Source organism: Argentina anserina, chromosome 2 (genome assembly GCF_933775445.1).
Source record: "Argentina anserina chromosome 2, drPotAnse1.1, whole genome shotgun sequence".
NCBI lineage: Eukaryota > Viridiplantae > Streptophyta > Magnoliopsida > Rosales > Rosaceae > Argentina > Argentina anserina.
In genome coordinates this window covers 29,554,068-29,580,385 of record NC_065873.1, presented here as the reverse complement: position 1 = coordinate 29,580,385, position 26,318 = coordinate 29,554,068, and the positions used below count along the sequence as shown (strand labels likewise).

General features: G+C 39.4%; 6 protein-coding genes and 2 non-coding genes across 8 annotated transcripts; 7 read left to right on the top strand and 1 right to left on the bottom strand.

Moving 5' to 3' along the window:
* Positions 1 to 281: 281 nt before the first annotated feature.
* On the top strand, positions 282 to 4,491 carry LOC126783448 (uncharacterized). Its single transcript, XM_050508918.1, has 11 exons — positions 282 to 897; positions 974 to 1,028; positions 1,134 to 1,233; positions 1,328 to 1,565; positions 2,076 to 2,129; positions 2,221 to 2,360; positions 2,448 to 3,072; positions 3,229 to 3,340; positions 3,449 to 3,495; positions 3,783 to 3,926; positions 4,079 to 4,491. Exons 1-11 carry the CDS (start codon positions 334 to 336, stop codon positions 4,439 to 4,441), a joined length of 2,442 nt encoding a protein of 813 aa, XP_050364875.1. The 5' UTR covers positions 282 to 333; the 3' UTR covers positions 4,442 to 4,491.
* A 1,754-nt stretch (positions 4,492 to 6,245) lies between these two features.
* On the top strand, positions 6,246 to 8,432 carry LOC126782588 (uncharacterized membrane protein At1g75140). The gene has a single exon (XM_050507862.1). The coding sequence runs from the start codon at positions 6,417 to 6,419 to the stop codon at positions 8,265 to 8,267; it is 1,851 nt and encodes a 616-aa protein (XP_050363819.1). The 5' UTR covers positions 6,246 to 6,416; the 3' UTR covers positions 8,268 to 8,432.
* Positions 8,433 to 9,029: 597 nt separating this feature from the next.
* On the top strand, positions 9,030 to 17,465 carry LOC126782587 (structural maintenance of chromosomes protein 4). Its single transcript, XM_050507861.1, has 28 exons — positions 9,030 to 9,336; positions 9,521 to 9,610; positions 9,756 to 9,857; positions 10,094 to 10,270; positions 10,347 to 10,477; positions 10,940 to 11,018; positions 11,093 to 11,250; positions 11,318 to 11,393; positions 11,559 to 11,687; positions 11,802 to 11,946; positions 12,066 to 12,196; positions 12,417 to 12,569; positions 12,657 to 12,846; positions 12,986 to 13,119; positions 13,963 to 14,121; positions 14,242 to 14,550; positions 14,629 to 14,805; positions 15,034 to 15,117; positions 15,196 to 15,405; positions 15,498 to 15,587; positions 15,866 to 15,987; positions 16,069 to 16,224; positions 16,303 to 16,410; positions 16,491 to 16,551; positions 16,736 to 16,870; positions 16,957 to 17,044; positions 17,133 to 17,205; positions 17,294 to 17,465. The coding sequence occupies exons 1-28, from the start codon at positions 9,187 to 9,189 to the stop codon at positions 17,415 to 17,417; spliced, it is 3,741 nt and encodes a 1,246-aa protein (XP_050363818.1). The 5' UTR covers positions 9,030 to 9,186; the 3' UTR covers positions 17,418 to 17,465.
* A 146-nt stretch (positions 17,466 to 17,611) lies between these two features.
* Positions 17,612 to 18,691, bottom strand: LOC126784562 (transcription repressor OFP7-like). The gene has a single exon (XM_050510024.1). The coding sequence runs from the start codon at positions 18,657 to 18,659 to the stop codon at positions 17,700 to 17,702; it is 960 nt and encodes a 319-aa protein (XP_050365981.1). The 5' UTR covers positions 18,660 to 18,691; the 3' UTR covers positions 17,612 to 17,699.
* A 1,901-nt stretch (positions 18,692 to 20,592) lies between these two features.
* LOC126784907 (uncharacterized) lies at positions 20,593 to 21,985 on the top strand. The gene is made up of 3 exons (XM_050510454.1): positions 20,593 to 20,883; positions 20,975 to 21,322; positions 21,494 to 21,985. Exons 1-3 carry the CDS (start codon positions 20,593 to 20,595, stop codon positions 21,983 to 21,985), a joined length of 1,131 nt encoding a protein of 376 aa, XP_050366411.1.
* An 826-nt stretch (positions 21,986 to 22,811) lies between these two features.
* On the top strand, positions 22,812 to 22,896 carry LOC126785569 (small nucleolar RNA R16). Its single transcript, XR_007671099.1, has one exon. It is a non-coding gene; the product is annotated as a small nucleolar RNA R16 (small nucleolar RNA).
* Positions 22,897 to 22,937: 41 nt separating this feature from the next.
* On the top strand, positions 22,938 to 23,022 carry LOC126785570 (small nucleolar RNA R16). The gene has a single exon (XR_007671100.1). It is a non-coding gene; the product is annotated as a small nucleolar RNA R16 (small nucleolar RNA).
* Positions 23,023 to 24,619: 1,597 nt separating this feature from the next.
* On the top strand, positions 24,620 to 26,017 carry LOC126783643 (uncharacterized). The gene is made up of 3 exons (XM_050509148.1): positions 24,620 to 25,173; positions 25,248 to 25,487; positions 25,649 to 26,017. Exons 1-3 carry the CDS (start codon positions 24,865 to 24,867, stop codon positions 25,715 to 25,717), a joined length of 618 nt encoding a protein of 205 aa, XP_050365105.1. The 5' UTR covers positions 24,620 to 24,864; the 3' UTR covers positions 25,718 to 26,017.
* Positions 26,018 to 26,318: the final 301 nt, after the last annotated feature.

Below are 26,318 nucleotides of genomic sequence, written 5' to 3'. Positions count from 1 at the left end.
CTTAAAATATCGTCTGATTAGTCCCGGAAAAAATCGAGTGTTTAGTGTAAAAGACAATTTTACCCCTGTGCAACACAGAGGGTGGGTACGCTATTCTATGGGGGTTCCCACTATGAATCTCACATGGTAGGCCATTTCCGTAATCAACGGTCCAGATTCTCCGGCGCATTTTCATCAACTTTTTGATTTGGCGGCACAAAATAGCGATTTTGAAATATTTGCCGCTTAAATTGAACTTAACAGTGACCTTCTTCAGATCCGCCCCAAAAGCTCCTCCGTAGTCTAATTGAAACCCTAGCCTTTTTCTCACAGAGAGAAATTGAAAGCGTAGAGATGGAGTTTGACGACGACGACTTTGACCTCCCGCCGAACTCGGAAGAGGCTTCCCCTCCTCCTCCGGTCCGTGGAAGGAAGCTGAAGCGCTTGAAGAAAGGGGTTAGGGTTTCTCCAGATCCAGTCCTCGATCCCCCAGAGAGCGGCGGAGAATTCCAAGGCCGCGATTGGGAGGAATCGAGCGTGCAATTGAAGTCTGGGATTGGATCTGAGGGTTTCGGCGATGAAGATGAGATGGATATTCCTGGTCTTGATTTTGACGGTGAAGGTGAGAAGGGATCTGGTTTGGAAATGGATTCTGGTGTTGATGGTTCGTGTGGCGGAGGAGATGCCTCCGGAGCTAAGAGGGCCTTGGATTTTGAGTCGGCGGGTGAGGAGCTCGGTGAAAAAGGCGAAGAGATGGTAGAAGAAAGTAAGGAAATGAGGGACGAGCCGGAGAAGAAGAGGCGGAGCTCCGATGGCGGTGAGGAGGAGGAGGAGAAGAAGAGCAAGAGAGCTAAGAGTGTTGGTGATGGTACGAAATCTAAAGATGCTATTCCGAAGAGCAAAAGGAGGGTTGAGAAGGTGAGTAGAGGTCTAAGAAGTGAGAATTTTACATTGTGTGCTTTTCGCTTATGTTGATTGGTTTTGAACCTTGTAGGAAAGACAGGAGCATTTGAAGGAGCTTCATGCCGAAACTCAGAGGCTTTTACGAGGTATGAACTTATTCTGGAACATAAGGAAGGATGTGCATAATTGAGTTGATGGAACTATGTAAATTCAATAATGTTTACTAATACATTGCATTTTCCTTTGGTCAGAAACAAGAGAGGCAGCGTTTAAACCTGTGCCGATTGTTCAGAAGCCCATCTCGTCTATTCTGGAGAAGATTCGGCGAAGAAAACTGGAGGTTTCGAAGAAGTGGGCATTCTTTTGTTAGATTAGGAAGTAATTTTGGTCTTTCTGTTTGTTGAATTGACTTGTAATTAAAACAATGCAATATTATTCTATGCAGGTCTATGGGTATGAATTCTTTTGTTGATGACAATGGATCTTCTGGACGGATTATGGAGGAGATCAGTTCAGAAGGTGCTCCTATGGATTGTGCAGGAGGTAGTGAAGTATTGAGAGCAGTAACTGAGAAGCCAATTTCATGCCATACTGAAAAAGGGAGTGGAACAGATGTGGAGTGCATGGATGCGTCTAATGATCACATAGATCATTTCGGCAACAAAGATGTTTCTTTCCAGATGGTAAAAAGGAAGACATGTTTTTTTTTCTCCGATAAGTTTGTTGCTTAGTCCAAAGTTGCAATAATTTGGGTGTTTTCTGATGGATATATATAAAGGTTGTTTAGAAAAGGAAGAAGTACAATGCTTGAAGAGTTTTTCATCCATAAATGAGTGCATCATGTGATGCATTGGATATTCTGTGAGCTATGGTTGATCATAACTGTGTAAAGCTAAAATAGAGTGCATTTTGAACTAAAACAACTGCTGTAGCGTGCTATGCAAAGAGAGCTTTCAGAGTTGGGAAGTTTTTCACTTGAGTGTACACTTCATAGAATGTTTTCATCATCATTGCTAATCTCTTCTAAGATAATACATGTTACATGCCTCTTTTTTCTTGAGCTTAACTAGCACCAGAAGTATCCATGGAATGCTATTAGTGCCCATTCTTTATTATCTTCATTTTGCTGGGGAAAATAGTTTCTTGCATTACATTGAGATAAACCAATTAATTTTGATTGTGTTGAATTTCAGGATGTTGATGAGGTATCAAAGCATGCATTTCGAGCTCCTATTGATGATACTCAGGTTCTTCAACATCTCAATTGTTTGAGACGTATCATTGTTGAAACAGATTGTATATTTGAAGCTAACTATTTCATCTCATGCATTGTTGTAGGATTTGTTTTCTGATTCCCAGACAATTGGCTCTAGAGATGAGAATGATATGCCCAGTAGTCCTTTGGAGGAGCTTTTTGCACCGTCCAAACTTGCAATCGACTTAAAGTTAAACCTTGATTCTGCTCCCCCTGATGATGTGTAAGTACTTTATTATGTTTGTCTTCATGCACTGTTTATCTGTAACTCCTGCTGATGAAGTTGACAAAGACACCTATATCTCTATAGATCTTCCGATGAGGAGTACAATGAGAAAGAGAATGTCAACCCTCATTTGTCTGGATTTGCTGATATATCTTCATCTCCAATTCGTGATCCTGTCAAAGCTTTTGTTGACGATGAGGCTGAGGAAGAAGATGATGGTGATCATGACCAGTTTCTGTTCCCGGATAAAGAAGAAGATGAGGCTGATGAAGATATGGAGGAACTTAATGATATGATAGCAACTGGATATGAAGAAAAGCCAATTGATGGTGAAAGGCGGAATGAACTCCATCAAAAATGGCTTGAGCAACAAGATGCTTCTGGAACAGAAAAGATTATGCAGAAATTGATGTTTGGTTCCAAACTAAGAGACACAATGTCTTTTGAAGAGAAACATGCAGAAGATGAGGAAGATCAGGAGTCTTATGATGAAGCTGCAGATATACTAGGCAACGATTCTGCCTCTGGTTCACCAAAAAAAGTCTCGGTCCAAATGAATTTAAGAATAGCGAAGCAGATGATGTCTCAAATGTTTACCGATAATGATGTATACTTGTCATCAGATGATGATGATGATGATGTTGACGATGATGAAGATGGTGATGAACCAGAAAAGATGCCAGCTAAACCGTGCTCGTTCGAGAAAGCTGTGAGTTTTTAGCACTTTATTACGTCTTCTTTTGATTGAAATTCTTTTTCCTGTTCAAACCATATGAAAACTCTTTAGGTTTTGCGTAACTGTATGTCTGAAGTTATTTGTTTCAAAGACTCTTTTAGCTTACAAGAACATCCCGACTTGTTTCAGGAAGAGCAGGCAACTTTCTTGTCACCAGCTGAGGATGAAAGTTGTAGCGAAGTTTTTGGTCGTATAAAGAAGCTGAATATTGTGCCCGACACTAAGAAGGGCAAAACACCTGGTAAGATTAAGTGGGATATTTTACCAGTGTGAAAGTGATGTCCTAAAGTTTGTAAATTTCTTTTTAGATGTTTCATTGATGTTTTTCTTTTTTATATTTATTATGCAGCTGTTTCTAGTATGCAGCTCAAGGGAGGAAATGGGATTAAACCAAAGGTAAATCATTTGCTGGCTTTTAAATTTAAATTTGTCTCCACATCTGACATTTGTGATTTGAATGTTCGCAAGCACCCTAATAACATATGACCCATAGTTTGTTTTCTTCATGTCAAAGTTGCCTTTAGGACAATTAGTTTCATTCTATTTCTAGTATAAATTCACGAAACATTGAGATGGGACATTGTTAGTGGATTTTAATATTAGTCGAGCATTATAATTTTTTGAATTTGTGAAGGTTTTGCAAGATGCTATTGGTTATAACTCTGTTTATCGTAATCTTGCAGTCATCATTCATACGGGAATCAAATCATTCCCTGCCTTCTTCTCGTAAGCGTGGATTAAGCACAGCTCGCTGCTCTTTTATCTTTGGAAGAGACGACAGCAATAGCATGAGCACAACGTCAGTGTCAGAGGATTCATCAGATATGGTAAGCTCTAATCGAGAATTGAAGCTCATAAGAAGCTTTACGCCTACATCAAACAAAGTTGTACCTAGTTACCTAGTTGGCTAGTTCTGTAGTCAGTATTATCAAATGCCAAACCATAACCTTTTACTTGTGTTGCCTATAATGATCTGCAGTATCAGGGAGATGCTACTCCAGCAAGAACTACATCAAAGTTCAGTAGTTCCCAAATGAAGAGTCGTAAAGAGAAATTTCCACCTGAAGCTGCTGCAAAGACTGATACTTCATTTTTTGAGATACTGAGGCAAAGTTCCTTGCACTCAAAGCGCTGCAGTAAGGAGACGGTCATTGATGAAACGATTCAAACCATATCCGTCGATCATACAATTGACACCGAATCTGTTGATCAAACAATTCGCAGGGAGTCTGTTCAAATGAAAAGAACAGGCACGGTTGATAGAACGATTCAGTCAGCATTAGCTTCATTCAAATTGGGAAGAGTTCAGTCGAGGCAAACGAAGAACCTTGTTTCCATGTAATAACTTGACTATTTAACCAGCAACATTCTCAATGCAGATTGCAGATGATGAAGTTGTTGGTGATGCCTAGTCTATTACTTATGCATCCACAGAGTTGATGTTTAAAAACTGATCACCGATTTCTATGAAATCCATTAAACTCCTTTATAGAATCAATTCATGACCGAGATTTCCTAAAAGTAGAAGTTCATTATCATGCATTTATTTTCAATCACTAGTTATATAATTCAACCACAATGTCTTTTTCTCTTTCTTACCAAATCATCATACAACTATGAAAAAAGATAGGCGAAATAATGTTTACATAGCAAAACGGACCGTCATTACTGAAAAATATTCAAACTATACATAACGTGTTCGTAGCAAGTAAACTGCTACTATCTTGAAAAATATGCGAACTATATCTAAACATTTCTTTTAAAAAAAATACCCAAATTACATCAACGTTTATATAGCAAATTAGAAGTCTCTTGCTCTTGACAGAGGTGAAAATGTAAACGCATGAATGCATGATATTCGACTAAAAAAATTGAATGCATGATGGAAAAATTTATGCATCAGCTCCTAAAATATAGTGACAAAGTTAATGTAATATCTAGACTCATAAAACTACTAATGTGGTACCCAAACTCAGATTTTGCTATCAATGTGACGCATACGACCGTTTTCCTTCACATTGCCGTCATGTTGGTCATGCGTCGCTCGTGTACGTTTAAAGAAAAAGTAAATACTGAAATTACTTTAACAAAAAGTTTCAGTATCAGTCTACAAACTCTTGTGCCACGGTCAAAATAATATCCAAACTTGAAAAATTACAAGTGTAGTACCTAAACTCAATTTTTTTTATCAACGTGTCATCGGAGACCATTTTTCCTCAAAGTGTTGTCTCATCCTCGAATCTTCCATTTTTTGTCAAGACTAGTATGTGTCAATTTTAAGTTCGAGCTCTTATAGGAAAGACGGTCTGACGCCGACCTCTCTCGCTCTTCAAGTAGTAAGTGATCATCACCAACGATGAGGTTGAACAAAAACGGAGTTTGGTGGCGAAGGCGGTATTGTTGGTGATAAGTGAGTCATGCGGGAAGAAGAGAATGGAGAAGATCGAGGCAAGCGAAGAAGATGAAAATGTAGAGCATTGAGGTCGGTTCCTAAACAAAGGTATTAATCACCACTATCATTGATTCTAGTTGTGATTTCTAATCAAAACTAGTTTCTAAAATCTTTCTCTCAAAGATTGGGAGCCACAATTTGGTTTCGAATCTCAAAACTAGAAAAGAAGACAAAAAATTGAGATGTGAAAAAGTCTCATTTCAGTTGCAACAGAACTTTCGCTTTCAATAACATTAATGCCATTTCAGTAATTACTTTTTCTAAGAGCACGAGAACGACACGTGACAAAAAAAAGGCTTTGTAATAGAAAATGGTCTTCGACGTCACATTAATAGGGAATTATGAGTTTGTGTACTATTTTAACATTACTACAAAGGTACGAGAACTTATGTTGAAACTTTTTATTAAGATAATTTCAATAATATTTTTTTAAAGATACGTGACCAAAATAACAGTAACGTTGCCACCATACTTTATGCATAAATTTTGTTCTTACATGATATTATCTCAAAAATGCCCTGATCAACCAATCAATGCCGCAGCCGCCGATACTGCTACGTGTCGAACTGTAATAGGACAATGAGCAGCCTATAAAATAGTACACCCCGAATCTTTCCTTCTTTTTTATTACTCTCCTACACTAAAATTGGAAATTCTCTCAATAAAATGGGAAATTCTAAAAATCTAAACCCAAGTCAAAAGCAAGCTCACAGGTCTCATCTGACTGACCGACCCGCACGACCGCTCCCTTTCAAATCTAACCCGATCCAAAAACCGTCCTCCGATTCCAGATCCAGCCACGTCGCCAGATCCCGCAGCAAATGGCTCAGAGCTGAATGAACAAATTCCAAGCTCCATCAAAACCATGGCAGCAATCACAGTAAAAGGCAAGCTCATCCTCCTCTCCTTTCTCTTCGTTTTCTCATCTCCCACCCTTTTAGTCATTTCCGAGTCCGAACCCGGACCCGAGCCCAGTGAGCAACACGAGGTGTTGCTGCATCGGCTGGAGGAGGTCGTTAGAAACCTCTCCGAAATAGTCGCGAGATTAGAACTCAAGCTGTCGGAACCGAAAGCTGTGGAGGGGTTAATTTCGCCTCTGGAGGAGAAAGTGAAACACGGCGGTGAAAAAGTGGGGCAGGATGGTGAAATCGACAAGGCTACTAGGGCGGTTTCGGTGACGAAGTACAGTCCGTTTTGGTCGGACAGGTTTCAGTTTGTTTCGGCTGTGAAATTGGACTCCCAGGCCACTTGTATCCACGTGTTGCCATTTCGGGACAGCGAGGGGGGCTCTAAGTACGTTGCGGTCGGGGATGAGAGAGGGAGGGTTTATGTGTTTTTGAAGAATGGGGATGTGGTGGTGGAGTTTGATACAATGACGGCGTCGCCGATAATGGCGATGGCTTCGTTCTTGTCGATTTCCAAGAACGAGAGCTTTGTTGTGACAGGGCATAATAATGGGGAGATTTTGATGCATAAGGTTTGGGAGGGGATGAGTGGAGAGGAGTGGAGTTCGGTTATGATGGAGAGTGTTGGGAAGTTTCATACTGGTGAGGACGCGCTGCCGGTTACTATTTTGGAGGTGCATCATGCTGGGAGGATGAGTTACATACTGGCCAGTGATGTGAGTGGGAAGATTACGGTTTATAAGGAGAATGGGACAGTTCATGGCTCCACTATGCCGTCGAGTAGGCCGCTTGCGTTCTTGAAGCAGCGGCTTCTGTTTTTGACGGAGACGGGCGCAGGGTCGCTGGACTTGAGGACCATGAAGATTAGGGAGTCGGAATGTGAGGGGCTGAATCACTCGCTGTCTAGGTACTATGTTTTCGATGCGACGGAGAGGTCTAAAGCGTATGGTTTTACATCGGAGGGTGAGCTGATTCATGTGCTGTTGTTGGGGGATGTGGTGAACTTCAAGTGCAGAGTTAGGTCCAAGAAGAAGTTTGAAATGGATGAGCCTCTTGCATTTCAGGCCATAAAGGGGTGTTTGCTTATTGTTAGCGAAGAGAAAGTTTTTGTGTATAATGTATCATCCCAGCATTATGTCAGGATTGGTGCTCCTCGGATCATCTTCTCTGCTGGTCTTGATGAGATTAGGTCGTCTTTCCTTAGTTATCAGACCATGGATGTCGATGCAGGAAAAAGAAATGTGATACCATTAATTGCTAGTGATCGTGAAAAGCTCGTTGTCCTTGGCCTTGGTGGAGGGTATGTGGGAATGTATCGCGCGAACCTTCCTGTATATAAAGGTGAATTTAGTGCAATGCTATGGACTAGCCCTGTATTCTTCTTTGTGCTTTTTCTTTTTGGAGCTTGGCAATTTTTTGCTAAGAAGAAAGAAGCACTCACTTCATGGGGACCTGACGATCCATTTAGTTCAACCTCAGCTACGCCAGGGGCTCCGTTGGGTGGAAATAGCTCTGGAGAAAGGCCTTTCGTGGACTCTTCAACAAGAAATGCTGATATGATGGATATTAGAGGTGGTGGTCTCAGAGGTCCATCAAGGAGGTATGTCTCTCCTCCCCCATACCGTGGAGGAGCAACAAGTTCATTTAGGGCAGGTACAGCTGATCATAACGCAAGGCCCTCATCTGTTGATCCTAATTTTCTAACAGCTTCAGAGCTGAAATTTAGAGGGTCTGCGTTAGAATCTTCGGGTTTCCCCAAAAGGAGGGAAAGTTTGTTTGTGAACAACCAAGCGATGGATGATAGCAACTGACCTGTATAATCATTTCCTTGTACTTTACTTAAATTTGTTTAAGGTTTAATTCTTAGATCACTCGGATGGCAGTTTAGGGCCATTTGAACCTGCACTACTTGTATTTGTGACATTCCTTAAGAAGTTTTCAATCAACAATAAAACATAGAAAAGAAATGATGATAAGTCTCTTGTATCTGCTACATGACTGTATAGAATAAACTAGGAGATTAGTCATTGATATAGTTATCCTCCCGCATTACAGTTGCAATCGATCAGCGTTCTCCAATTATGAAGTAAATTCCAGTTGTTTTGTCTCAAGAGAAATGACCAACTCACCAAAGTGGGATCACATATACATTTTGTCATAACAAGTATCATTGATAGAAGTTCTCTTTCGAATGATGAGGATCATAACCGCGATATACTTTGCATATATGCATTCATTGATTCATACTTCGTATTCGTGAGGTTTGAGGAAGACGAAAATGAGTGCTTCATATCGCAAATGGTTCTAGGCGGGGACGTTGTTGCTCAAGAATGCTCGTGTTTGCAACATTCTAGTATTGGGCCTGGTATAAAAATGGTCTTGGGCCCATTTCTAGTTGAGAGGGAACCTCGCAGGTCAAAACTCAAAATTTTCAATTTCCCGCCGCGAAAGAATATTCCCCTAAACGAAACGACGCCCCTTTATCTCAAAACCCAAAATATATACAAAAATAAAAAATAAAAAAAAGTTTGAAAACATAAATAAAAATTTTAAAAACATAAATGGGCGGTTCACTAGAATTGTAGATCGGAGCAAATTAGCGGTTTACTTTCATTTCTCCTCCACTCTCAGAAGCATCTCGCTCCTTCCTCTTCTTCTTTTCTCAGTTCTCAATCTAATCTCGGAGCTAGAGAGCCGAAAGGCCAGCGAGTTGACTCAGTGAAATTGGGGATGGAGCCGCAGGAGGACGAGTCCATGGCCGACGGCTCCAACTCGCCTCGTGGAGCCTCCTCCAGGGGCGCAAGGCTGTTCATCAGGGAAATGGTCATGAGGAACTTCAAGTCCTACGCCGGCGAGCAGCGCGTCGGTCCTTTCCACAAGGTTAGGGTTTTCCAGCTCAATTTCACTTTATTAATTTTGTAAAATTTGAAGCTACGTATCTTGTTTAAGGCCGCCTAATATGGAATTTGAGGTTAAATTTGAACAGTATGGGATTGATTGAGTTCTAATTATACTTGTTTTCGGTTACTTCATCGAATTACTGATGAATTTTTGTTGTATTCAGAGCTTTTCTGCGGTTGTTGGACCGAATGGGAGTGGGAAAAGCAATGTGATTGATGCGATGCTGTTTGTATTCGGAAAACGAGCTAAGCAGGTATATCGATGTTCCTTTCGATTTTACATATTGCAATGGATGTAGTTTGTTTCCGCTTTTGGAAAGCAACTAAAGCTGTTTTTTGTCTTTGAATTTTGTATTTACTTGTTCTTTCGGATCCTGATTATGTTCTGTAATTGTGTAGATGCGACTGAACAAAGTTTCGGAGCTCATACATAACTCCACTAATCATCAGAATCTGGATAGCGCCGGAGTTTCCGTTTATTTCCAAGAGATCATTGATTTGGTAATTGTACTCCACAAGTCTCATATGCTTGATTTCAGTGTCAATGATGTTAAAACATCATTCAATTTACTGTTCTAACTTTTTTTATGGGTTATAATCTGGTATCTATTATAAAGTAATGTCAATTTGGTGGTTGTAGTCTTGGCTTGCCTCCTCTATTCCCTTCTTTATCAGGTGGGACCTTAAGACTTCAAGATTTGATGATTTTTTCCAAACTACATTTGCAAATATTGCAGGATGGTGGAGAATTTGAAGTTGTTCCGGGAAGTGATTTTGTTATTACAAGAATAGCATATCGGGATAACACCTCCAAGTATTACATTAATGATCGTGCAAGTAATTTCACTGAAGTTACCAAGAAGCTGAAAGGGAAAGGAGTTGACCTAGACAACAACCGTTTTCTGATTCTTCAGGTTTGATATCGGACATTCTGCTCTATTAGTTTTGCCTAGGTTGCTCTTCTAAGAGTTTACTTATGATTATTGTCAGGGTGAAGTTGAGCAGATCTCACTTATGAAGCCAAAAGCTCAAGGATCCCATGATGAAGGTTTTCTTGAATACCTAGAGGACATTATCGGGACTGACAAATATGTTGAGAGAATTAATGAAGCTTATAAAGAGTGAGTACCTTTGCTCGTTTCTTAATTCCTTAATAGTATTCATGTATTAACCTTGCTTCTGAAAACAGTTTTGAATTAACTCACACATTTAGTATCTAATCGCGGGATTGGAGAGCATGCCTAATTTTTGTTAGTTTTCTAGAAAGTGAAAGACTGGGAATATTGTTATGCATGTTTCTTTAACATAACAGATGATATTACTAGTGCTTTTCAATTGAATAAGCATCATAAGCTTAGATGGAAGTGAATGTAATTCCTTGTTATTGAACTCTTATATGAACACTCGAAAATAATTATGTTTATTGTTTCACATAATATTGTGTCTTTACAAACTTAGGGTTACCGATACGAGCACTTTCTCCCACTTTTTGCCAAGATATTCAGCAGAAAGATTAATATTCTTTAGCTGCTGCAGAATTCTCATCTTTCTAACCATTCATGTTGTGTTCGTTTATATCATAGGCTAGAATCCCTTAATGATAAACGATCTGGTGTTGTGCAAATGGTCAAGCTGGCTGAGAAAGAAAGAGATTCCTTGGAGGTATGTATGTGCTGGATTGATATCCTATCTTGTGATATAATTCATTCACTTTTTGCTGACATGTCATTCAACAGGATGTGAAAAATGAGGCGGAAGCCTATATGCTGAAAGAGTTGTCACTTCTGAAATGGCAAGAGAAAGCCACAAAATTGGCTCATGAAGATACCACTTCAAAATTGGCTGGTCTGCAAGAGAATATAACTAGCTTAGAAGAAAATCTAAAGACTGAAAGGTTAGTCATCTTGATAGTATAGTTGATACTAAACTTCCTTTTATTTATGTGCTTAATTACTTTTCAGGGAGAAGATCCAGGAGGGTAATAATGCACTGAAGGAGATTGAATCTGTATACAGTAAACATATGAAACAACAAGAGGTTTGGTTTTTACAATTATACATGCCTTTTTTGTTGTCAGAAACCAAGCCTATAAAAGATATCTGGATTTCTCGCTTGGTGGAAGTTATGTCAAGTGCATCCATGCATGATATCACATCATTATCATTATATGACCAGTTATGAGTTGTTGTTTCATTGAATTAGGAACTTGATAATGCTCTCAGAAGCAGTAATGAAGAATTTAAGGAGTTTGAAAGGGAGGATCTAAAGTATAGGGAAGATCTGAAGCATAAGAAGATGAAGATCAAGAAACTCAAAGATAAACTTCAGAAGGTAGGGGAGGTGGGAGGGAGAGAGAGAGAGAGAGAGAGAGAGAGAGAGAGAGAGGGCCGCATTGTTTAGTCGAAAGATACAGATATAATTCTTACCTTTTTTTTTCAACTGCAGGACTCGTTAAAGATTGCTGACACAGAGAAGGAGTGTGAGGAGTCAAAAAATCTGATCCCAAAGCTTGAAGAGAGTATTCCACAACTGCAAAAACGATTGTTGGATGAAGAAAAAGTCTTAGAGGAAATTTTAGAGAGTTCAAAAGGTGGTTTTTATTCGTCACTTTTCGTCTTTGGTATATGCTCTTCATATCACTGATGCAACCGTGTAACTAAGTTTCTAATGCTTCATATGCTTTCCTCTTTTCCCTCTTTTTGCAAGCAGTGGAAACTGAAAAGTATCGCTCTGAGCTTACAAAAGTTCGTGCTGAATTAGAACCATGGGAAAAGCAACTGATTGAGCACAAGGGGAAACTCGAAGTTAGATGTACCGAACAAAAGCTTTTGGATGAAAAGGTGACTTTGTTATTTGACGCATTTCTTTTATTCTTTGTGCGTGAGTAAACCATGGATATATGGTGACACTACTGCTCTAAATATGGTTCATCACGGTTCTTCTTCAGATTGTATTATAGTATCAGAAATGTGACTGAAAACTTGGATTTCTTTGTATTGCTGCATAATCATTAGTTTGAGTATTGAAATATATTGCTAAAGAATTTTGTTAAACATGCAGCATGAAGCTGGTCGTGCAGCTTTTGAAGATGCTCGTAAGCAGATGGATGACATATCGGGAAGGATAGAAACAAAAACGGCAGGCATTGCAAGGATTCAAAGCGAATTAGAAACGAGGAAGCAGGAAGCAATGGAAGCTTGCAGAGAGGAACAAGTCTGTACACTAAACTTTCTCTTGATTCTATTTTATTCATTGTGTTGCATATCAAGGGATGAGGTGATAACATATAGACTTTTGCAGGAATACATCAGAGAACAGGACAGCCTGATTCCTAGTGAACAAGCTGCAAGACAAAAGGTCTCGGAACTCAAGTCTGTTTTGGATTCTGAAAAGAGTCAAGGAACAGTTTTAAAAGCAATTTTACATGCGAAGGATTCCAACCGGATACCAGGCATATATGGGCGGCTGGGTGATTTAGGTGCAATTGATGGTTAGTATTCTTTGCATCAAGGGACACGGTTAATTGTTAGAAACTTGTGTGTGCTGGAAGGACTTACTACAAGTACCTCTTTATGCTGGGAATTGAGTTTTTTTTTTTTTTTTGTGTTGTAATGACCTTCTGTTTGCAGCAAAATATGATGTTGCCATATCAACAGCTTGTGCCGGACTTGATTATATTGTGGTGGAAACAACTAGTGCAGCACAATCATGTGTAGAGCTACTCCGTAGAGAGAACCTTGGAGTCGTGACTTGCATGATTTTGGTATTCTTCCATCTCGTGTCATGCAGAACCTTAATTGTAACATTTATGTTTGATTTAACAATTAATTTCAGTTTACCCTCTTAAATTTAACACCCAAAATCAGTTCACTCCTTTATTTTAATCAGTTAACCTCACATACTTTCAAATGACATCAAAGGGATATAATTCAAATTTTCTTAGTTAAAATCTGATCAAAACCTATCAAAATATGGCTTCAAATCATATATGCAAGCTAAAAAAAATTCCTGATAATTTTACAACAACACTGAAGGTTTAAAATTAAGTCTCGTAGCATAATTATCGATATAATTCATATAAAAATTTGAATTTTGTCCTTTTTTGATGTCATTTAAAAGTATAGTTGGTGAATTGATTAAAATAAAAATCTAAGGGGTGAACTGATTTTGGGTGTAAAGTTTAGGGGGGTAAATTGAAATTAATTCTTGATTTCATCACCTAAACAATTGTTTTTCGGGAGGTGGTTAGGGCATTAATATCGAATTGAGGTCAATTTTGTTTAAATTTTATAAACTAATGTTTTATAACTTTCAAAGACACAAGTTTAGGAAAAAAAAAGTGAATACGTGTAGACTTTGAACTGTGGCAGGTTGAATTGACACTTAATGAAGATGATACCAGTGTTAGATTTCAAGATAATGGACGTTGGCTGGTTTCATTCATTTCAAAGCTACTGTTATTTTAAATTTATACATGGGTGTGACTTGTGAGTATATGCTTCTAATGAATGGGGATTATGTGTTTGTAGCGACTTTTTTACTAGTGCGGGGAATGCATTGCATGGTGTTTATTTGGTGTAATAAGACTCTGACTTTAATATCTCAGGAAAAGCAAGCCCATTTCTTACCAAAGTTGAAGGAGAAGATACGCACTCCAGAAGGAGTTCCACGCCTTTTTGATTTAGTTAGGGTGCAGGATGAGAGTGTGAAACTTGCTTTTTATGCAGTATTGCGAGACACTGTGGTAGCTAAAGATCTTGACCAGGTATATGTCAGCTTTTGTAATGATACTCACAACTAGAACTAGCAATCATGTATGTCACCTTACGTTGTTTAAAGTATATCTTAGTCCAGAAATTTATTAAATGCCCCTCTCAAATATCAGGCAACACGAATTGCATATGGAGGGAATCATGGTTTTTCACGTGTGGTAACACTTGATGGGGCACTGTTTGAAACATCTGGGACTATGAGTGGCGGGGGAGGTAAGCCACGTGGTGGTAAGATGGGAACGTCTATTCGTGCCACCAGTGTGTCAGGCGAAGCTGTTATGATTGCTGAAAAGGAGCTTGAAGCCTTGGTTTGTTCATTAAATACTTTGCGTCAGAAAATAGCTGATGCAGTAAGGAGATATCAAGCTTCTGAAAAGGCAGTTGCTCGCTTGGAGATGGACTTAGCCAAAAGTCAGAAAGAGGTAAATGCTAGAGCAGCTTGTTTAAGCATGTGCATATCTGAATTGAATTTTGTTATAATAAGTTTTCTTTTTGAACAGATTGACAGCCTTATTTCACAATATGGGTATCTTCAAAAGCAAATCGGTTCCTTGGAGGCTGCTTCACTGCCAAAAAAGGATGAGCTTGATAAGTTAGAGGAACTCAAGAATCATATTGCTGCTGAAGAGAAGGAGATTCAGAAACTTATACAAGGGTCCCAACAGCTAAAAGATAAGGTGTGGAACTCTTATCACTTCCATACCTGCAAGTACCAACTCACTTATGTCCTCGGATTGAAAAGAAAGTTTAGTCATACTTTGGAACCTTAATTTGTGTTTTTTCTGTAATCTTGTCAGTGAGTGTTATACATGTATGCATGCATTTATATACATGCATATTTACATACCAAGTACATATAACTTTGTTTTGGGTTGAATGACTAGTTCCTGGTTGTGTGGTTGTAGGCAATGAAACTTCAGAGTAACATAGAAAATGCTGGAGGTGAGAGGTTAAAAGCACAGAAGTCAAAAGTGAAAGACATTCAATCTGTAAGTATATGCATCACGAAGAAATACCTGCACCACCGAAAGGTGTATGTTTTCTAACTAGTGCTACTTAATTGTTAGGATATTGACAAAAATAACACCGAGGTTAACCGCCGCAAAGTCCAAATTGAGACTGGTCAGAAAACTATTAAGAAGTTGACCAATGTGATCGAGGAATCCAAGAATGAGATAGAACGACTTGGTATGGAGAAGGAAAATTTGTCTGGCAAATTCCAAGAAATTGAAAAGAAGGCATTTGACGTTAAAGAGAAATACGAGCAAACACAGAAGGTTTACATTTTTCATTACTTTGTTCTTATGCAACCTGGTCAGTTATTGTAAAAAGTGTCTTACAGCTCTATGAATTTCTCTATCTTTTGCAGCTGATTGATTCTCATGCAGATCTATTAGATAAAGCAAAATCTGACTATGACAACATGAAGAAGACTGTGTATGAATTGAGGGCGTCAGAGGTAATATGACACGAAATGCATACCCTTCTGGTTCTTTCTACTGTACTGAAGTGAACACCATTGTGAAAATCCACTAGTGGAATCTAGCCATAAATCTTGCTTAAATGTGATGTGCAATTCAATAAGCACGATCATAGGATTTTTAGCTGGATTTGCAATTGCCCACGTTCTGTTTACCATATCATATGATTGATCATTATTTTTATTGCATTGTCCCAAATATGGCATTTCAGATTTTTGCAATTTATTTATTTTGAGAAAATTAACTTGGTACACAGGGAAATGCTGTCTTTCAATTACAAGAAAAAAAGAAGACGTGCAAGGAGCAGGAACTGAAGGGAAAGCATTACAATAAAAAGCTTGATGACTTGCAAACTGCTCTTGTGAAACATATGGAACAGTACGTGAAATTAAGAAGTCCTTGTTTAAAGTATTACATTAGACAACATATATCCATTTTAACATTGAACCATCTTTGCAGAATTCAGAAAGATTTATTGGACACAGAAAAGCTTCAAGCAACTCTGGCCGATGAAATTCTTAATAGCCATTGTGACCTTAAAAAGGGCCTTGAAATGGTGGCACTTCTGGAAGCACAATTGAAAGAGATGACTCCAAATCTCGATTCGGTGGCAGAGTATGTCTTCCCTTCACTGTATTATATTTGCTGATTTGATCATGTATCTGAGCTTTTCTAACTGCTTGAGTCTAATAGGTATCGGAGAAAGGTGTCATTATACAATGAACGAGTTGAGGATCTTAATAGGGTCACTCAACAGCGTGATGACATAAAGAGGCAATATGATGAATTTAGAAAGAAGAGGCATGCTACCTTTCTGTTTTTATGTGTGTGCTGATCTTTAAAGTTTTAACTTCGAACGACTGAATATTTGCATTTTGTAGGTTGGATGAGTTCATGGCAGGATTTAATGCTATATCTTTAAAGTTGAAGGAAATGTATCAGGTTTGTCAGCTAGTAGCTCTCTGTCTCAAATATTCTATGGGTTTCATCTTTCTGCTTTTTAATTGACTCTGCAATATTATATAGAACATGTAGTTTCACTGGGATGAGACCCTTGTTGATTGTCACAGTTCTATCTATATTTTGTTCTCACATCTGTTTTCCAACTTTTGCCATATGCAAATAGATGATTACACTGGGAGGCGATGCAGAGCTTGAGCTAGTGGACTCTCTGGATCCTTTTTCTGAAGGTGTTGTTTTCAGCGTGAGACCACCAAAGAAGAGTTGGAAGAATATTGCAAACTTGTCTGGCGGTGAAAAGGTACTGGATATTGTTGACTCATTGTTCTCTGACTTCAGTTATTGTAAATATAAATTCTATGACATTGGTACTTTTACTTCATGCAGACACTAAGCTCATTAGCTCTTGTTTTTGCGCTGCATCATTATAAGCCTACACCTCTTTATGTAATGGATGAAATTGATGCTGCCTTAGGTACTTCTTATGATCTCTCGAGCAGTTTATATATGTTCATTGTTTTGGCCAACTTATCTATATGGTTGTGGTTCATGTGATATTGCAGACTTCAAGAATGTCTCTATCGTGGGACATTACGTAAAGGATAGAACCAAGGATGCACAGTTCATAATCATAAGGTTAGTTGATTGATCTTGGTGAAGGGCAATCACTGGGTCTGGATTTGTTGCGATGGATTCTATTTAACATGTCGTATGTCTTGTGCAGCCTTAGAAACAATATGTTTGAGCTGGCGGATCGGCTTGTTGGGATATACAAAACTGATAATTGCACAAAGAGCATTACCATTGATCCAGGGAAGTTTGTGGTCTGTGAAAATGCTACTGCTTGAAGCTAGCTTGATACAAAGGATGGTCATTCTTTTGGCCTTGTATATATTATGTGTGTTTATCTTCTCCTCTGATATTGGGCCACTATTGGTGGCTTTTGATTAGATGTAAACTCAAATGTCAGTAAAATGCTTTTGAGCTTTGTACTAGAGGTGCTAGTAGTGAGTCTTATTATCTGATCGCTTTGTTTTGTGATTGTTAGTGATCAAAATATTGAAACTCAAGTTTAACACAAGGTATAGTAAGAACAGTACTTCCCTAGATCTTCACCTGCGACATTTGGTCTATTTGGGACTTATCCGCGAAACAGTAGATTCACATGACGTTGAGGGTGTGTCTGAAAACACGAGCTTCCATATCTCAGAGAAGGCCTCAACTATAACTCCTTGATACTGGCGCGAGTTCAAGGTCAAGAAGCAATGCAGCAGCTCCTCTAGTTCTCTGGCCTCAAAAATCTGCTTCTCCATTATCATCTCCATCATCGATTTCTTGAAGTCCTCGTATGGATCCTCCGACTTCTTCACCACTGCCATGCTCTCCTTCACCATCCCCTGCCTCCTGCACGCTCTCATAGGCTGGAAAACTGACTTGATCTTCCCAATCTCGCCACTCGATTTATCTCCTTCTCTCCAGTTTTTTGAAACTCCCCGTTTCAGTCTCCTAACCTTATTATTGCTCTTCTTAGTTATGCTACTTTGTTTGTCTGAAACCTTGCTTATACTCTCCGGCACGGCAGAAAAGTCTGTCGAGAAGCTTCTCGAAGAATAGATTGGGGTCTCTTCATTCTCCTCTTCGCTGCTAAACCAGTGGTTACTGCCTTCCGAAGAAGGAAGACTGGCTTTCGCTCTCTTTCTCCTCTTCTGGTTGCTGATCATGTTCTTCTTCTTATTGTAGTACTTTTCAGTCGCCAAATGCGGCGTTGCATGAACTTCATATTCCGGTAATTCGATGCTGGAGTACGATACGTCTCGTGTCCATGACCTGGCTCTGCTGCAACCGCAGTCAACCGCCTTGGTACCGGAGGACACGTGGCGCTTGACGATAGAGTGCTCCGGTGTTGATGGTGGTGGTCCAGGCAGGAGGATGTTGGGGTAGCCGACGTCGCCGACTTTCAGGTTTAACGGGGAGATACGGTAAATTGATGGAATGACCGCCGGGGTTTTGGAGTTGTGTTTAGGACGGCAAAACTGAATCATAGGAATAACACGAGGGAATTTGAGCTTGAGTTTGAAGCGTTTATCCATCGTGAGTGGAATGAGGTGATCAAGTCTAAGGCTTGGAGTGTTTTTAATGTTGAAGGTAGGTTGCAGAGTTGGGAATGCTTGGAGGATGATTTGGTGTAGTATATTTAAAGTCGACGTAGGCCGGCCTTGAACAGAAATCTATTTGATATATGAACATGATGATGCTAAATCCAAGTGCTGAAAGCTACGTGGAATTCCGTAGTGATTGTTAGGTTCGAAGAGGGATGTAGTATATGGCTCTGGTTAAAAATAATCAAATCGGAGTACGATGCTTACATTCGTTTACTGAATTCCATTTCAGTATCTTGGTGTATACAGTAGAAGTACACTGTTACGCGTATGTTTTTGTTGACGAATTCCATGCAACACTCGTAACTGCAAGGACTAAATCAACTAGGACGAACACAGCAACTCTATTTTTATGTTTTCTTCCTTGAATATGGAAGTTACCCATTATATACTAATGAGATGTATGTATATTCTGATCTAAATGAACTTGTTTGGTATGTCGACGTCTCATCAATCGTCAGCACTGTAAGTTGCACGAGGTATTCTGATATTCTTCTTTATAAAGCTTTTTGGTTCATCTATTTCTATGAAAATACCATACCTCGTTACTTACTTCTTGAACACGTATATAGATATAGCTATTAAGCTTCAAGCCTTCAGTTACGTTCAAATAGATCGATATATATATGAAATAAATGAAAATGGTGTATAATCAGTTTCACCACGATCTTTAGATCAACCAGTCTTTAAATTGGAATGACATGTTTATCATTCTTACTCATTGATGTCGATCCATCAGATAAATTAGTGAAAGGTAGTATAATAGTATAATAAAACAAGGCTCATTAGCATATTCCGTCTGAAGTCCCAAGTAAACGAGCAGTAGACGACACATTCGTTTCAGCACCCGACAGCCAGATAGTGTACAAATTATAAGACACGTGTTAGTGCAAAACAAAACAGAAGAGTTTGAATATCTTGGCCTTTTGACTTGATCTATGGATTTGGTCAGGAGTCGGGACTCGGGACTTGATCTATGAAACCCCGGAAGCAATAACAAGCTATAGATAAAGAATTCAGAGTTCGCTTTCGTTGCCCCCTCAGCTCGCAGAGCCAACTGTTGTGCCAGCAACGAGGGAGACTTGTAGATCGAGATGATGGAGTCATTTTATGTATGTTATACACACACTTTTGTGTGGTGAATGAGTAGTTTGATAAAATGCACAGTGAATGTGGGTGTGGGATTTGTGGTGGAAAGTGATGCTGCATGGTCGTATATCAGAATTTCTCCTCATTTGTAACATCATATCTATTATGCAGCTTAAATGGTTTACCATGTTTATTACTTGTATGCACTCGAATCGTGAATCGCCTATTGAGTATATAGACATTTAGAGTTTGTTTTGGAACTCCAGGCATGATGGTCCTAGATAATTAAGCAATTTACAGTTGCCATGCACTGATGCACGACACGAAGAACAAGGTGATGATCATGACCAAACCATACAAGACCAACAATCCAACCGCACAAACTACCTTCACAACATAAATGTGTAATTGTTTATAAGTAAGCAGATATATATTTATAAGCTTTCAATTAGGTGTGCTGATCAATTTAAAGGCCACGACAAAGTTACTATATATATGTAGCCAGGCGATACCTACATTCAAGGTGCACCTTAGCCAACAAAAGTATGCTCTCCCTCTCTCTCGTTTCTGATCAATTGCCCGATGGTCAAATACCCAGTATAATCGATCAATTAGTCTTTTCAACGAGAAATTAAAACCAGCCCCTACTTCCTCCAATCAATGTTTTTTTTCAAACACCCTAAAGGCTCTTTAGGGTGGTGTGAGAAAGGGGATTGGAAACCCCAACCAGTTTCCTCTTTCAATCTCTCTATCATTCCCGGCCCTTTTCTTATATATGAGGAAGTTGTGCCCTAACCTTGACAATGAAGATGGCCTTGATACCGTTCTGGAGGTGCCGATACCCGAAGACATGTTCACCCTTATGGGCAGCAGTGCCGCATTGCGATGGCATAATTTGCGTGCATTCATGAAAAACCAGTCCCATGAGAAGTATGCCACTTCTCATCTTCCGTCAGGATCAAATAGTGAGTTTATGGCATTGCTTAAGCTTGTAGGTTCTCCTTTGATCCCTCTTCAGGTTCATTGCGACAATGGCCTCACCCGACCCATCAAAGATTGTTCCATTGTACGTTATTTGTGTTATAGCAACAACAAGTCGAAAATCTAGCTAGTTCTTCATGTTATGTACGCTGATCAGAAGATTTGAATGCATGCAGGAGGCTTCTACCGCGAAATACATTGTACAACAATATGTAGCAGCCATCGGAGGTTTAGGGGCATTGAATGCCGTGAATAGTATGTGTGCAGTTGGGCAGGTGAGGATGGTGGGATCTGAAATGCACAAAGGCGATGATAGCAGTGTTTATACCACGACGAACGTGAACAGTGAAGTCGGTGGATTTGTTCTTTGGCAAAAGAATCCCGACTTGTGGTGCTTAGAACTGGTTGTTTCCGGCTACAAGGTAAGCGCCGGAAGTGATGGCGCTGTTGCATGGAATCAGTCTGGTTCTCAACCTTCTCATGCCAATAAAGGCCCCCCAAGACCCCTTCGTCGCTTCTTTCAGGTGAATAGTAATTCATGTTAACGTACAGATCGAGCCGTGCTCATAGGTGAATTAGCCAGTCATATATGCATGTTAGTACTTTATCTGTGTGATCGATATTTAGTATGCTATATTATGTAAATGCATATTTCAAATGTGATATATAATTTTATGCTACTGAATACTAATCAGGGATTGGATCCGAGGAGCACAGCCAACTTGTTTTTGGACGCAGTATGCACGGGAGAGAAGAACATCAACAAAGAAGAATGCTTCATACTCAAGCTTGAAACGCCGGCAGATATTCTTCAGTCACAAAGCACATCCCAAACTGAAATAGTCCACCATACAATATGGGGCTACTTCAGCCAAAGAACAGGGCTTCTTGTCCAGTTTGAGGACACAAAGCTGGTGAAAATGAAAGCCGCTAGAGGAGGCGATCGCGTTTTTTGGGAGACAACTATGGAGACTTCTGTAGGGGACTATAGATACGTCGATGGCATTAACATAGCACACGGTGGCAAGACGTCTGCTTTGTTATATAGGTATGGACATGCTTATAATCAAAAGAGAAGGATTGAGGAGACGTGGGAGATTGATGAGGTTGATTTCAATGTTAATGGGTTGTCCATGGAGTGCTTTCTACCTCCTTCCGACCTCAAGAGAGACGATGGAGAACAATAGCATGGACTAGTGCAAGTGATCAAGCCCAGAGATACCGGCTTAATATTGATGCATGTACATAGAGCTAGGTGACAGAAATTGGTTTTTCGATCTTCCAATTAAGCAAAATCTTTTTTTTCAATGTTTTAGAACTTGAACACTACTCTTCAACACAAAATAGTCGAAACAAACTTACGTAGGAGCATGTCTCTTCAATGAAAGAGATATGAGAAGAAAGCTTGAGAGAAATGCGAGACCCATAGAACTGAAAAGAGAGGAATCATTGATTTTGGTACCCAAAATATATGTGACGCAAACATACGAGGAAAGTAGTTCATTGACCACTCATTTGAAGTTGGCTCAATAAAACAGGCCTAAATTTCAAAAAGCCCAATTACTGGGCCGATCCATATGAGTCGGTAAAACCCTAATTCTCGCAGCTTTCCCTATATAAGCTCGACTCTTTTCCTTGCCGGATCTCATTCGTCCTTTCTTCTCCATCCCAATCTCTATCTACTTGCTGTGTTCTTCATCTCTATCTTGTTGTTAATTAGCTCTATTATTACTCTGAATCGAATTGTTTGGTGTACTAGATCTGCCATTGCTGCTTCCGCTTTTGATTTAGGTCTAATTGTTTGTGATCTGTTTTCTAATTTGCGTATGGCATCTGTTTTACCCTCTCCTTTGTGAAGCAAAATTTCAATGCTAAAGGAGGTATAACTGATGCCCATATTGATTTAGGTTGGCTTACCAGCTCACTGCAGATTATGTTGTTTGGCTTTGGGTCAAATGGACCTGCCTATATTTATTTACGTGTTTATGTGTTTTGTTGATTCTGGATGAAACAAATGGCAAATGATGATTGAATTTTATGCTTATTGATATACTGATTCATTGTGTTGACTCAACTTCGCTTATTACCTGATGCCATTTTATTTTTCCAGTTTTAACATCAATTTTTATAGAAGAAGGGGCAAGCTTATGATGCAAAATCTATCACTTATACTACAAACCGAATTAAATGTGGACAATATCTCCGCTTATTATCTGAAGCTAGCTCTTCTTTTAAACACTTTGTAGTCTTTGTAGTCTTTTGTTGTTTTGGGTTTGTTTTGTTTGGTGTCAGTTTTGCTTTGAATTTAATTTAGAGGTTTATGGACTTAAGAAGTATCCGATGATGAGAAAAGCAGACGGGCGGTCAGAATCTGATGCTGTGTAGACGTGTCTGCAACTTCCACTTGTGGAATGTCTCTGAGTGTTGTTGCAATTTTCCATCGTTTAGAGCTCAGCATTTACTTGGGTTCTGTTGATGACATTTTAATGGGAATTTAGAGATTTTTCTTTGCCGCTGTGATGATGTTGCTCTATTATGTCTGGACATATGAATTAACCCATGATATCATATGCACCTTTCTGAGCGGCTGAGATCATTGTTCTAATTTTGGATTTGTGTTGATCAAATTAATTGTCGTCTTTGTTGCTTCCTGAATTGTAAGAAGAATAAGCAATAAAGATCAAATTGATATGAAAAGCTGTGAAGTATTGTTAACCCTAGGATGAGAAAAAAAAGATGGGTCGAAAAAAGTGAATTTTCTTCCGAACTCTGTTCTATAATCAGGTCGGTCTGTCGAGTTAGAAGAATTTTGTAGTAGCGACGGTCGGATGTGTAAATGAGATGAACAAGAGGTACAGAGCTTCTTGAGCTTACAAGATATTGGAATTAAGCCAAGCTTTGAAATTACCCATTGCCCTAGTACTGAAAAGTTACTCATGAAAACTCGAATACTTGACAAGCCTGATAATGCTCGATTGTTACTTGGACTATAAAAAAAATGGTGCAGATATTAACATACACAAACGGAAACCATGGGTCAAGAAAAATTATATTTACTAAGCTCGTTCAATAAGGAAATTTCAAATTGTTTAGGGTTAAAAGAAGAGATAGAGGAGCAATGTGATACCATTTCAATCATTGCAATAAAAAAATTAAGCTTTTGTATTACTCTGCAGGACTCGGTACTCTTAAGGCAATTGGCGTTTAGTCGAATCATTCATGCTTTTAAAATAAGCCAGAAAAGGGCCGCTATCAAGGAAAACCTCCATTCCTACCACGGTTTGGTTTTGTAATCTTCCTATTGGGATAATATTGAAAAATTGGTTTTAACTTGATCATTTGCGCGTTTGTAATCTTCCTATTGGGATAATACCGAAAGATTTGTTTCAACTTGATCATTTGCGCGTGGATTGTGCTTGTTGTTTTGTACATGGCGTTGTTGCATGATATGTGCAAGTCTTTGATTCCTATGTTTTTGTTTAGGATTGAGAGAGCGAGCTGACTAGTCGTCATTTCTGGTTCATTTTTTGAAGCTATGAAACAAACTCGTCTAATCTCGTTGAAACAAATCAGAGTATAGTAGTAACCCGACAGATATTGATTCATCACTCTCTTTTCCTTCGTACCACACGAAGGAATGAATCCTCCAAAGCAATGCGTCGCGTCGGTGCAGTTAGGCACCTCTCTGTAGTCAACGTCCCGTCGGCGAAGTGTGTTCTCCCGCGTCAAGGTAGACCCCATCGACCCCCAAAGTCGCTGGTCGTTACAGAACCATCTGGAATGGCACTAGGAATGGTAGCTCACCATTATCATCATCATCATCTCCCTAATTTAAAAGCTCCTCCTCCATCGTCACTGAAACATTTATGAAACACAGAGACTGAAAGAGAGTGATTCATCATTCACGGTTCATTTCACCAACTCCATTATTACAATGAGATCATCACCTTAAAACCCAAACACATAAACCCCACAAGGGACCAAACTTAATTTCTCTTCTACTCCCACACCACAAAACCCAACCTTAGCTTAGTACTGAACAGTAAAGCAGAGCTTTACACACAGAATGAAAGACCTAGATGCACCACCGACACTCATCTCTATTCCATCGCCTACCACCGCCACGACTCCGCTGATCAGAAAACCCGAGAGCTCGCCGTCGTCGTCGTCGTCGTCGTCGTCCAGAGCAGCTCGTTTGTTTGTCGCCAAGAATCGGTACAAGTTCTGGGTTTTAGCTGCGGTACTGTTGCTTGCTTTTTGGTCTATGTTCACCGGCTCCGTTACTCTTAGATCAGTTAGATGGTCCGCCGGCAGCTTAACGGGTCTCTCCGACGACCTCAGCCTCCCACCAACTTACGACGATCTTGATATTCTGGTAAGTAAGAAACCGATTTCAGTCAATATCTGCATTAGTGAAATTTGATTTGATGAACATGATTGTTGATGAAGGAAGTGGAGGACAGACAGAAGGTGGTGAGGCACTTGTGGGACTTGTACACGCAGAGGCAAAGCGGGTCGGGCAGGAGAAGCAGGACCCGACTGCCGCGGTTTTGGCAGGAGGCTTTTGAAGCTGCGTATGATCATTTGAGCAGCGATGTTCGTGTTGTGAGAGACGCTGCTGTTTCAGAGATTGCTAAGATGTCTATTCGCTCCATCAATGTTGTTGATCCCTTTCCACTTCAATCCAAGGTTGTTAGTGTTCTTGTCTTACTCATTATTCATTCTTGGGTTTTTTTAATTTGCAAGTGTTCAGTGGTTGTTTCATTGTTTATCTTTTTATATGATTTTGATCTAGCTTAGTCTTTATATTGGATTGATTGGATTTGTTGGTATGCTGTTTTGTTGCACAGGGCACTAGGGAACTGAAAGGGAAGATCAAGAAAACAAAGGAAAGCAAGGAGATAGGCAGCGACTCTTGAATATGTATTTGCTTTGTGTGATCCATCTCTATTATATTCACGTCAGTGCACCACTAATGCTCAAGCAATGGTGATATCTAACTGTGTATGTAGATGCAGCGACTCTTGAATATGTATTTGCTTTGTGTGATCCATCTCTATTATATTCACGTCAGTGCACCACTAATGCTCAAGCAATGGTGATATCTAACTGTGTATGTAGATTTCGTTTTCACCCATAAAATTGGGTTGTTTACTTGTATACTTGTTTGTAAAAGTTATAAAACTGGTATCATCAATGAAGGGATTCTGCAAATACTAGAGTTGCCGGCCCTCGAATTAAATTTTTTCACTCGTTTTCGATTTTCTTGTCGAAAGATATAATATGAAAGTGGTTCCTTCCTCTATATAAATAATTTAGTATGATTCCTATCATTTCGTGCGAGATTTAGCGATCATATAACTAGCAAACTGGCATTATGTTTTTCAAACTACCAAGAACATCTACAACGATATAGCTCGCACCGATTCGTGCAAACCATGTATAAACACATTTGGACATTTGGTTCTGCAACTCATTAGTGGACAAAGAGTTGGTCCGTACCAACATGTTTCAGAAAAT